This window comes from Coregonus lavaretus (assembly GCF_964263955.1).
Source record: "Coregonus lavaretus genome assembly, chromosome: 3".
Classification (NCBI taxonomy): Eukaryota; Metazoa; Chordata; class Actinopteri; order Salmoniformes; family Salmonidae; genus Coregonus; species Coregonus lavaretus.
In genome coordinates, this window is record NC_139990.1 from 43727658 (window position 1) to 43740844 (window position 13187).

Here is a 13187-nt window from a genome sequence, read left to right on the forward strand (position 1 = left end):
AGCCTGGTGCAGGTCTACAATTGTGTTTCTGGTGTCCTTTGACAGCTCTTTGGTCTTGGCCATAGTGGAGTTTGGAGTGTGACTGTTTGAGGTTGTGGACAGGTGTCTTTTATACTGATAACAAGTTCAAACAGGTGCCATTAATACAGGTAACGAGTGGAGGACAGAGGAGCCACTTAAAGAAGAAGTTACAGGTCTGTGAGAGCCAGAAATCTTGCTTGTTTGTAGGTGACCAAATACTTATTTTCCACCATAATTTGCAAATAAATTCATTAAAAATCCTACAAATGTGATTTTCAGGATTTTTTTTTCTCATTTTGTCTGTCATAGTTGACGTGTACCTATGATGAAAATTACAGGCCTCTCTCATCTTTTTAAGTGGGAGAACTTGCACAATTGGTGGCTGACTAAATACTTGTTTTCCCCACTGTAAAGCCTAATATTCCCGTGCTCCTCCTCTTACAAATAGTTCCGTTATTTCAAGCTGAAGTACAAAAAGAGAACTTCCTTACGTTTCAAAAAGTTACAAACCACAAATACATGGTGATTTAAATTATATTTACAGATACGGGAAATGAGTAGAAGAAGTACAAGAAAAGGCAGTGTGGTGTCCCAAATGGCACCCTATTCCCTATGTAGTGCACTACTTTTGACAAGAGCCCTGATCGAAAGCAGTGCACTATAAAGGGAATAGGCTTCCATTTGGGATGCAACCAATGCCACACAGTAGCAGTTAATGTCATTTGAGCCAAACACCTGGTAAAATGTCCCCCTACTAACCCTTCCCTTTACACCGCCAAAGTCCCCTGAACCAATGCCTGGACTTGGTTTGACCCAGACCTTTGATAAACACAGCTTTATTATTAATGCAGACGACAACAACTTACCCATAATGCAACAGTAGGCCAATTTCACATCCTCACAACAGAATGTCACAACTACTACTATAAAGCCTGTTCCCACACTATCAACAGTATATCGGTTGTATACCATGACTATTGACATTAACATCAAAAGGTAAATTTCCACTGATCTCCCTGATCCCTCTACTACTATCTGGCTGCCAAGGTGTAGGTTGAAGTTGCCCCTCGACGCTGATCTTCAGTCAGTTTTTCATTTTCCCCCACTAACTGTTAAGGTTAGGATTGGGGGAGGGGAAGCTGATCCTAGATCTGTACCTAGGGGAAACTTCACTCTGTAACGGCTGCCAAGGAGGGAGGTGGTGGGAGGAGTTGGTAGGATGTGGGACAGACCGTGCAGCTGTGCTGCCCTGGACTGCTTGACATTCTGGGGCGCTCCGGCCTCCTGACATGCACCAGTGGAGGGGGAACAAAGAGAACTTTGGGTTTCTTGATTCAGCTGCTTGTTGGTAAACAGACTCTGGCCAGGGAGGCTGCAGTGCAGGAGGGATCCTAATCAGAGTCTGTGTCCCAAATGGCACCCTATTCCCTACATAGTGCACTACATTTGACCAGGGCCCATAGTGCACTATCTAGGGAATAGGGTGCCATTTGGGACACAGACAGAGCACTAGTGAAGGCCATATGAAGCTGGAGGGTCGAGGGGGTACGATACCTTATCTCTGCTCATCAGAGCCCTATGGACTGCACATGTAAAGTCTAATAGGAGGGTGTAGTGTAGGGTTTTGTAGCAGCTGAGTGACAGTGGGGTTGTCACCGTGGTCAGTCACAGCTCTGCTCCACCACACCACAGGCAGTCATTAGCCAGAATAACAGTCGGCAGGATAATTACTGACAGAGTGATTATACCAGTTTCCTTTTCCAGACAGGCAGCAGCTCAATGCTTCCCTGCTTCACTTTCCCATAATTACCCCTAATCACCCAGAAACTGGTGTTTTCCCATCTCCATGTACCCTACTTTTGACCAGGGCCCATCTCCGTCTCCCACAGGCAGGGGAACAGTGGAAGGGCTGACATCACCACATCACTACCTCTGGAGGTCATCAGCTACAGTATCACTATGCTCTGATCTTGTAAAGTGCATTCGGAAAGTATTCAAACCACTTGACTTTTCCCACATTTTGTTAAGCTACAGCCTTTTTCTAAAATTGATTAAATGCATTTTTTTCCTCATCAATTTACACACAATACCCCATAATGACAAAGCAAAAAAATATATTTAGAAATGTTTGCAAATTTATTAATAATAAAAAACAGAAATAACTTATTTAAATAAGTATTCAGACCCTTTGCTATGAGACTCGAAATTGAGCTCAGGTGCATCCTGTTTCCATTGATCAATCTTGATTGGAGTCCACCTGTGGTCAATTCAATTGATTGGACATGATTTGGAAAGGCTCACACCTGTCTATATACGGTCCCACAGTTGACAGTACATGTCAGAGCAAAAACCAAGCCATGAGTTCGAAGGAATTGTCCGTAGAGCTCCGAGACAGGATTGTGTCGAGGCACAGATCTGGGGAAGGGTATTAAAACATTTCTGCAGCATCTACGGTCCCCAAGAACACAGTGGCCTCCATCATTCTTAAATGGAAGGCCAGCAAGACTCTTCCTAGAGCTGACCGCCCGGCCAAACTGAGCAATCGGGAGAGAAGGGCCTTGGTCAGGGAGGTGACCAAGAACCCAATGGTCAGTCTGACAGAGCTCTAGAGTTCCTCTGTGGAGATGGGAGAACCTTCCAGAAGAACAACCATCTCTGCAGCACTCCACCAATTAGGCCTTTATGGTAGTGGCCAGACGGAAGCCACTCCTCAGTAAAAGGCACATGACAGCACGCTTGGAGATTGCCAAAAGACACCTAAAGACTCTCAGACAATGAGAAACAAGATTCTCTGGTCTGATGAAACCAAAATGTAACTCTTTGGACTGAATGCCAAACGTCACGTCTGGAGGAAACCTGGCACCATCCCTACGGTGAAGCATGGTGGTGGCAGCATCATGCTGTGGGGATGTTTTTCAGCGGCAGGGACTGGGAGACTAGTCAGGATCGAGGGAAATATGAACAGAGCATTGTACAGAGAGATCCATGATGAAAACCTGCTCCAGAGCGCTCAGGACCTCAGACTGGGGGAGAAGGTTCAACTTCCAACAGGACAACGACCCTAAGCATACAGCCAAGACAACGCAGGAGTGGCTTCAGGACAAGTCTCTGAATGTCCTTGAGTGGCCTAGCCAGAGCCCGGACTTGAACCCGATCGAACATCTCTGGAGAGACCTGGAAATAGCTGTGCAGCAACGCTCCCATACAACCTGACAGAGCTTGAGAGGATCTGCAGAGAAGAATGGGAGAAACTCCCCAAATGCAGGTGTGCCAAGCTTGTAGCGTCATACCCAAGAAGACTCAAGGCTGTAATCGCTGCCAAAGGTGCTTCAACAAAGTACTGAGTAAAGGGTCTGAATACTTACATTTTTTTTTGTTTATATACATTTGATAAAAACCTATTTTTGCTATGTCATTATTGGGTATTGTGTGTAGATTGAAGAGGGAAAAAATACTATTTAATACATTTTTGAATAAGGCTGTAACGTAACAAAACGAGGAAAAAGTCAAGGGGTCTGAATACTTTCCGAAGGCACTATAAATAACCTTCAGGTCAGTATCACTATGCTCCGGTCTTGTACATAACATTTAGGACTACATGTGCTTTTAGGTGGGTGAGTACTCCCTCAGGTTATGAACCCACCCTCATTTTTATATGTTCTCTCAAATAGCTATCTATTGATGCAACAGTCCAGACTTTCATGAACGCTTCAACCTGTTATTACAGTACACTAACAGTAATGACATGGTGCTATATGAAGAGAGACAAAGAACGATCAATACCCTTGGGGTCCAATAGCAGACAGCAGCCTCTAAGGAGGCTTGGGAATGCACATAACTCTACACAGCCATCTGACAAGATCTGACTAGTCGACAATCTCTCTTTTAAATGATCAGATCATTATTTTGCCTTCAGAAAATATTCATATACACCCCTTGACTTTTTCCACATTTTGTTGTGTTACAGCCTGAATTACAATTTTGTGTCACTGGCCTATACACAATACCCCATAATGTCAAAGTGGAATTCAGTTTTTTTTTTTTTTTTTTACAAATTAATTACAAATGAAAAGCTGAAATGTCTTGAGTCAATAAGTATTCAACCCATTTGTTATAGCAAGCCTAAAGTTAAGGAATAAACATTTGTTTAACAAGTCACATAATAAGTTGCATGGACTCACTCTGTGCGCAATAAGTGTTTAACATGATATTTGAATGATTACTTCATCTCTGTACCCCACACATACAATTATCTGTAAGGTCCCTCAGTCGAGCAGTGAATTTCAAACACAGATTTAACCATAAAGACCAGCGAGGTTTTCCAATGCCTCGCAAAGAAGGACACCTATTGGTAGATGGGTAAAAAAAAAAGCAGACATTGAATATCCCTTTGAGCATGGTGAAGTTATTCATTACAGTTTGGATGGTGTATCAACACACCCAATCACTATAAAGATACAGGCCTCCTTCCTAACTCAGTTGTCGGAGAGGAAGGTGGCTGCATCATGTTATGGGTATGCTTGTCATCGGCAAGGACTAGGGAGTTTCTTAGAATAAAAAGAAAGGGAACAGAGCTAAGCACAGGCAAAATCCTAGAGGAAAACCTGGTTCAGTCTACTTTCCAACAGACACTGGGAGACAAATTCACCTTTCAGCAGTACAATAACCTAAAACAAGGCCAAATATACACTGGAGTTGCTTACCAAGACGACATTGAATATTCCTGAGTGGCCTAGTTACAGTTTTGGCTTGATAAATCTATGGCAAGACATGAAAATGGCTGTCTAGCAATGATCAACAACCAACTTGACAGAGCTTGAAGAATTTTTGAAAATAATAATGTGCGAATATTGTACAATCTAGGTGTGCAAAGCTCTTAGAGACTTATTACCCAGAAAGACTCACAGCTGGAATCACTACCAAAGGTGATTCTAACATGTATTGACTCAGGGGTCTGAATACTTATGTAAATTAGATATTTCTGTATTTTATTTTCAATAAATTTGCTAACATTTCTAAAAACATGTTTTCACTTTGTCATTATGGGGTATTGTGTGTAGATGGGTGAGGAGATATATATATTCAATCCATTTTGAATTCAGGCTGTAACACAACAAAATGTGGAATAGGTCAAGGGGTATGAATACTTTCTGAAGGCAAAGTATGTCCATACCTGCACGACAACACTGACGATGTGCTGATACCTTGAAATAGTTTAAAAACTGCCTCATCAGCTTAGCTCAACTGTTTTACCCCATCAGAACCCAAAACAATATTGGGGTGTACACTTTGCTGTTGTTTGAATCCCAGATTTCCCCTTTAAAATAGGTTTGAGATATGCAGCACTGAAGAGCAGCAAATAGCCTAAATCTGTTGTTTCCCCTCCAAGCTAAACAAGTGAGATATTTCACTGATTCCAAATGACACCCTATTCTATATATAACACACTTAGTTTAACCAGAGCCCTACGGGCCATTTGGGACACACAGACACTGCATGCACAGCAAGGTGCAGGTACATGTACAAAGGATTGGTAGGTTTTATGTAAGTGCTGAATCTAGCCTGATTATCTAAGAGTATTTTTAAGATGTAACGTGCATTCGGAAAGTATTCTGACCCCTTGACTTTTTCTACATCTTGTTACGTTACAGCCTTATTCTAAAATGGATTAAATTGTTTTTTTCCCTCATTAATCTACACACAATACCCCATAATGACAAAGTAAAAATAGGTTTTTAATCAAATTTATAAATAAATACAAACTAAAATATGACATTTACATAAGTATTCAGACCCTTTACTCAGTACTTTGTTGAAGCACCTTTGGCAGCAATTACAGACTGGTTCCAAACTTCTTCAATTATAGAATGATGGAGGCCACTATGTTCTAGGGGACCTTCAATGCTGCAGACGTTTTTTGGTACCCTTCCCCAGTTCTGTACCTCGACCCAATCCTGTCTCTGAGCTCTACGGACAATTCCCTCGACCTCATGGCTTGGTTTTTGCTCTGACATGCACTGTCAACTGTGGAACCTTATATAGACAGGTGTGTGCCTTTCCAAATCATGTCCAATCAATTTAATTTACCACAGGTGAACTCCATTCAAGTTGTAGAAACATCTCAAGGATGATCAATGGAAACAGGTTGCACCTGAGCTCAATTGAGTCTCATAGCAAAGGGTCTGAATACTTATGTAAATAAGGTACAGTGCTATGAAAAAGTATTTGCCCCCTTTCTAATTCTCTACTTTTGCATATTTGTGATACTGAATGTTATCAGATCTTCAACCAAAACCTAATATTAGATAAAGGGAACATAAGTGAACAAATAACACAACAATTACATATTTATTTAATTTATTTAATAAACAAAGTTATGCAACACCCAATTCCCCTGTGTGAAAAAGTAATTGCCCCCTTACACTCAATAACTGGTTGTGCCACCTTTAGCTGCAATGACTCCAACCAAATGCTTCCTGTAGTTGTTGATCAGTCTCTCACGTCGCTGTGGAGGAATTTTGGCCCACTCTTCCATGCAGAACTGCTTTAACTCAGTGACGTGTGGGTTTTCAAGCATGAACTGCTCGTTTCAAGTCCTGCCACAACATCTCAATTGGGATTAGGTCTGGACTTTGACTAGGCCATTCCAAAACTTCCAATTTGTTGCTTTTTAGCAATTTTCATGTAGACTTGATTGTGTGTTTTGGATCATTGTCTTGCTGCATGACCCAGCTGCGCTTCAGCTTCAGCTCACAGACGGATGGTCTGACATTCTCTTGTAGAATTCTCTGATACAGAGCAGAATTCATGGTTCCTTCTATTCAGGCAAGTCGTCCAGGTCCTGAGGCAGCAAAGCATCCCCAGACCATCACACCACCACCACCATGCTTAACCTTTGGTATGATGTTCTTACTGTGGAATGCAGAGTTTGGTTTTCGCCAGGCATTACTGGAACCATGTCGTCCAAAAAGTTATACTTTTGAATAATCTGTCCATAGAACGTTCTTCCAAGAGTCTTGATGATCATCCAGGTGCTTTTTGGCAAACTTGAGTCAACTTTTTGGACGAGATGGGTCCCATTATGCCTGGCGAAAACCAAACACTGCATTCCACAGTAAGAACATCATACCAAAGGTCAAGCATGGTGGTGGTGGTGTGATGGTTTGGGGATGCTTTGCTGCCTCAGGACCTGGACGACTTGCCTTAATAGAAGGAACCATGAATTCTGCTCTGTATCAGAGAATTCTACAGGAGAATGTCAGACCATCCGTCTGTGAGCTGAAGTTGAAGCGCAGCTGGGTCATGCAGCAAGACAATGATCTAAAACACACAATCAAGTCTACATGAAAATTGCTAAAAAGCAACAAATTGGAAGTTTTGGAATGGCCTAGTCAAAGTCCAGATCTAATCCCAATTGAGATGTTGTGGCAGGACTTGAAACGAGCAGTTCATGCTTGAAAACCCACACGTCACTGAGTTAAAGCAGTTCTGCATGGAAGAGTGGGCCAAAATTCCTCCACAGCGACGTGAGAGACTGATCAACAACTACAGAAAGCATTTGGTTGGAGTCATTGCAGCTAAAAGGTGGCACAACCAGTTATTGAGTGTAAGGGGGCAATTACTTTTTCACACAGGGGAATTGGGTGTTGCATAACTTTGTTTATTAAATAAATTAAATAAATATGTAATTGTTGTGTTATTTGTTCACTTATGTTCCCTTTATCTAATATTAGGTTTTGGTTGAAGATCTGATAACATTGAGTATCACAAATATGCAAAAGTAGAGAAAATTAGAAAGGGGGCAAATACTTTTTCATAGCACTATTTGTGTGTTTTATTTTTTATAAATTTGCTAAATATTCTACAAACCTGTTTTCGCATTGTCATTATGGGGTATTGTGTGTAGATTGATGAGGAAAAACATTTATTTAATCAATTTTAGAATAAGGCTTTAACGTAACAAAATGTAGATAAAGTCAAGAGATCTGAATACTTTCCGAATGCACTGTATGTAAAGAATGTATTGCACAATCAGAGGACGCACGGCTCCAGTCACTGACATGCCAGTGCAAGTTGGATGTTCTATTCCTGATTCTGTAGAAGCAAAGAGATGGCTAGGACACATGCATTCAGCATGTGAGCATTTGACAGAAAGCCTTTTTTCAATACAGTCAACTCCTGATATTGAAGTGCAAATCGAATTCAAGCTCAAACACTGTGTGTCCTAATGGTACCATGTTCCCTATGTAGTGCACTAATTTTGACCAGAACCCTATGGGCCTGGTCAAAAGTAAGTAGTGCACTATATACAGATAGGGCACCATTTGGGACGCAGCGGTTTTCAAATACTTTCTTAATTGTTTCAGATGTCTTCATGCTCCATTTCGTGCATACAGTGACACCATACTGAGAGCGTGACATGTGAGTGTCAGACACAGGTACGTAGGCAGACATCCAGTTTAAAGATTATACTATTGATGTTAACTTGACTTACAGGTACTGAACAAAAGACCTAGAACAAGGCATTCTCATTGAGACTATAGGAGGGGCTGGTGAATGTTAAGTCACCTGTTAAGTTGTTGTAGAGTGACACCTCACCTGTCCTTTCAGGCTACCTCACCTCAGTCTATTCATTGAGTTGAAACAGTCACAGCAGGTGATTATCACCACACGGTGTAATGTTGTGAAATCATCGGTGAGTGAACACCGTTCTGTTGCTCCATGGCGAAATGAAGGCCATATTGTCAGTGTCAGTCCTCATTTACCTCAAGGATTTAAGTGTAACAGACTTTGGATGACATATACTGAAATGGCCAATAGGGCTCTGGTCAAAAGTAGTGCACTATATGGGAATAGGGTGCCATTTGGGACTCAGAACCACAACGTGTTGGCTGGATTCTGTTCATTTGCAAGCCATTCTACACATGCAAAACGTAATCTTACTACCTTGCAAAACTACCTGATGCCCAGCCTGTGTGTGTGTGGGTGTGTGTTGTAAAACCCTGCTTAACAGAGTAAATACAGTAATCTCTGTCAGTCTGAAAGGTTATTGAGGAAAGGAAGTGGCTCGATGACATCACAGTTGTCCTCCAAAATGCAGAGAGAACGACTGTCCCAAATGGCACCCTATTCCCTACATAGCGCACTACTTTTGACCAGAGCTCTATGGGCCCTGGTCAAAAATAGTGCCCTATATAGGGAATAGAGTGCCATTTGAGACACAACCAGAGAGACAGATCAGGAGGAAGTGGTTGACGTGGTACAGCGGTGACTGTCATGACCTGATGCTAGACACAGATGGGCAGACACAACACTGAGCTCAGCAGTAGTCCAACTGAGACAGTGGAGAGAGAGACAGAGAAAGAGAGACAGAGAGAGAACACACTAGTCTGTTAATAGTATTGTCCAATGCCCAGTCTGGAACACACTAGTCAATAGTATTTTCTGGTGGTCCTTTGTAGCTCAGTTGGTAGAGCATGGCGCTTGTAACGGCAGGGTAGTGGGTTCAATTCCTGGGACCACCCATATGTAAAATGTATGCACGCATTACTGTAAGTCGCTTTGGATAAAAGCGTCTGCTAAATCAAATCAAATGTTTCTGGGCATAGCCTACCTTTGTCTCACACGGGCTAATCAGATCATGTTTGTTGTTTTGCCAGTCTAAAGAACAAGTCAAATAGGCTACGTACATCTAACAGTAGTTGTTAAAAACACCCAGTAAAAGGTTTTACCTGCAGACAGAATGGGGTCACCATAAACACCATGAGTCATGAGGCCTCACTTAGACCAGGGTTTCCCAAACTTGGTCCTGGGCCCCCCGTTTTGTTTTTTGCCCTTGCACTACACAGCTGATTCAAATAACCAACTCGTCATCAAGCTTTGATTATTTGAATTAGCTGTGATGTGCTAGGGCAAAAAACAAGATGTGTAACCAGGGGGGCCCCAGGACCGAGTTTGGGAAACACTGACTTAGAAGAATGAGGCATCAGATAATATTCAAACACTGGCACCCATTCTGCATGCAGATACTTATTAAACAATAACAATGTCCCATTTGAAAACAAATGCAGTCAACCAATGTGACTAGGGCCGGGACGATACCAGTAAATAGCGATACTCGTTAGTATCGCGGCAAGGAAACGAAATACAAAGCGGATTTAACTTCTTTAGCAAAACAGCCCTAATGTTGGAAACAAACATCATTATGTTGTCATCCAGAGTCACATTTATTTATTTTCCAAACTATAGCACACAATATTTTACATACAGCAGGTTTTTAAAGGACCAAAGAGTTGGGTCTGCTTCGTGTTTACATTTTTGCCATGGAAAAAAATATTGCGATACTGTTATTGTCCCAGCCCTAAATGTGACCCCACCCAGATGTACTGTATATGGGCATCTAAACCAACAGCAATGAGGATGCATCCTCAATGACCCCCTATTCCCTATGCAGGCCATGGTCAAAAGCAATACACTACATAGGGAATAGGGTGCCATTTGGGATGCACCCTATATGAGCTGTTAATGGACCAACAGGACAGGAGGTAGGCCTAGTGAGGGAGGAGCGTTCCTCTGTCTGCCTGCTGAAACAGGTCATCAGTAGAACTGGTCCATCTGCTTTGCCTCCTGCCATGTTTTTATTTTATTTATTTATTTTACCTTTATTTAACTAGGCAAGTCAGTTAAGAACAAATTCTTATTTACAATGACGGCCTACATTTTTAACCCCTCAATGCCTGCCATGTTTAACCCCTCAATGCCTGCCATGTTTAACCCCTTAATACCTGCCATGTTTAACCCCTTAATGCCTGCCATGTTTAACCCCTCAATGCGTGCCACGTTTAACCCTTTAATGAGGTAGAGGAGGGAAGAGGGAGAGGAGAGAAAGGCCTAGGTATGGTTGTGTGGGTGTAGAAGGGAATGTAACCAACTGCACCTCAAAATAGGCATATAATATAAGGAGAAAAGACTGCAGTACTTCATTGCAACTTTTCCTTAGGCATTTGAAACAGATTGCAAAATCGAGTTAATAATTTAGTATAATTCATTAATTCCCAGGCAATATGTTTTGAACGAAAAGGGGATTCCCACAGGTATGAAAAAGAATGGTTGACTGACCAGTTAGTAGTCACACCCTAATCTAAAATAAACCAAGGACAAGTATTTTTAGACCACTATTATTGAAATGTTTGATTTAGGCCTACCTGGGTGTAATCTGTCAGGGTTGCAATGCAGACCACTAGGGTGTGTAGGCTATATCAAGAAAAACTCACATTTTAATTTGTCGGGACATTTCTGACAAGAAGTCTTGGGATGCTGATAAAAATGCTACTACTTGTTGCAACAGTTGTATTCTTGTAGGGTACAATGTGTCACACGCACTTGCTGGTGCAGTAGGCTACAATGTATCACACTCACATGAACATACCAATACACACTGGCATGTCGGGCCCACGAGTTCTGGAGAAATTAGCTTTAAAACTGCAACATTTTCTCTCAGCCTCATTGCAAAATGTGTAAAATACCATGACATAAGCTATAAAACGGCACATTTTTCTCTATGCCCCATTGCACAGGGCTTACGCGTGGCCGCGAAACTGTGCTACACCACTGCCAATACAATGTTGCAAATAAATTATGCTATGAGCCCTATCCCGAAACAAATAAAGGCTAGCCTATAAATCATCTCTGTTAAACAAATAAGAGAGGCATAGACATCTATAGGCCTACAACTCTGCTAAAGTGAACAACATCAATGTGACAAGTCTGAACTACATTCAGGAAGTAGAAGCACCTGACCAAAGATGGTGGATAAATAAAGACAGTTCACTCAAGCCATTTGAAAATAATTGTCAGTACCGGTCTACTTAACGGGGTGCATCTCCCATAGACACTTATTCAGTAGCAGCTGGGTCTGGTCTACTTAGCTCTTTGACTTTAATTGAACCAGAAAGAAACAACGAGTGGGGTGTCTCGCTTCCTCTTCCGTCTCTGACCTGACCATGGTTGCAGTCAGCAGGTAAAGGACCCATATGCAGAGTCGTTGACTGACTCTCTACATGTAGACGCCAAGTTAAATTAGCATAGAATTAGAGCAATGTTACACAAAATCAGACAAACTAAACCGTAGATAGGGCTGGCATATCGCTGAATAAAACTGCCTGTTTATGGACAGAGGTGAAATTACGAGTCGACACGCTCAAAATATATCATGCATGAATCCCAAATACTTCCTCATACTATTCTGCCTGCCTACTGTCAGAACACGCATTTTCAAATATGGTTGTCCAGCTGTAGCATGCACTGCAGTCATGTTTTCCGTTGATACCTCCGAATAAATCTTTCAAGCTAATATAGAACAATTGCAAATCAACAACAGGTGTCAGGTCTCTCTCCCCCCTCCTCCCTCCTATTTAACTTACCTTGGTGTAATATAAAATCCACAGCTCATTCAACCTTTCCTTCGAAGCCATTCTCCTCCGTCCTTCTATGAATAGTCCCTTGGTTTCAGTATAAATGTATCATTGTACTTTTACATTTGTTTGCGATAAGAGCGTTAGGATTGTTTCCAGAATAAAGGACGAAACATTGGTCTCTTGTAACATCTTGGCAGCATAGCTCGCAGTATCCAAAGCAAAGTGATCGACAGACAGAATATTTTAAGCTCTCCCCAAAGTTTAGCAGATTGCCAAATTAATTAAAAAAGACATGGTTAAAAAACAATCTGCCGTGGATATCATGTCAAGAGCAAGAACAGATCAGGAATTCCAAAGCAAAAGAAACCCATGTCCGAATGGATATGATGATTACCCAATTACAGAGTAGTTCCAACGGACACAGCAGTCAGATGGTATCTGGTTATAATAAGGTTTACGTCTCACTATACAGTTATTCATCTCCTTCCATATCTACATTAAAGTGTCGGCGCAGTGAAGCGACGGAACGTTGACTTCACGCCGTTCTGCAGAAGTCTCCTAAACATCCACTTTTTGGAACGTTCAAACAAACCCTGTGGCTCTGGCCTCGCAACAGACAGGGAGCGCACTGTGGCATTGACAGGTAATATTCTTAAAGATACATCCACCTTTTAAAAAATCCGATATGGAAGTTCTAACTGTAGGCTATCTGGTTCTGAAAACATTTATACATTACTTACAAAGGTTATA

At 41.7% G+C, this 13187-nt stretch overlaps 1 protein-coding gene across 1 annotated transcript in view; it reads right to left on the reverse strand.

The window, feature by feature from the left end:
- Window positions 1-12840, reverse strand: part of LOC311111943 (neurobeachin-like protein 2) — a 106805-nt gene extending 93965 nt beyond the window's left edge. Inside the window, exon 1 of the mRNA XM_084154877.1 lies at window positions 12444-12840. Coding sequence (XP_084011003.1) covers window positions 12444-12494 — 51 coding nt within the window. The 5' untranslated portion in view covers window positions 12495-12840. The remainder of the gene's footprint in view (window positions 1-12443) is intronic.
- Between the last annotated feature and the right edge of the window lie 347 nt (window positions 12841-13187).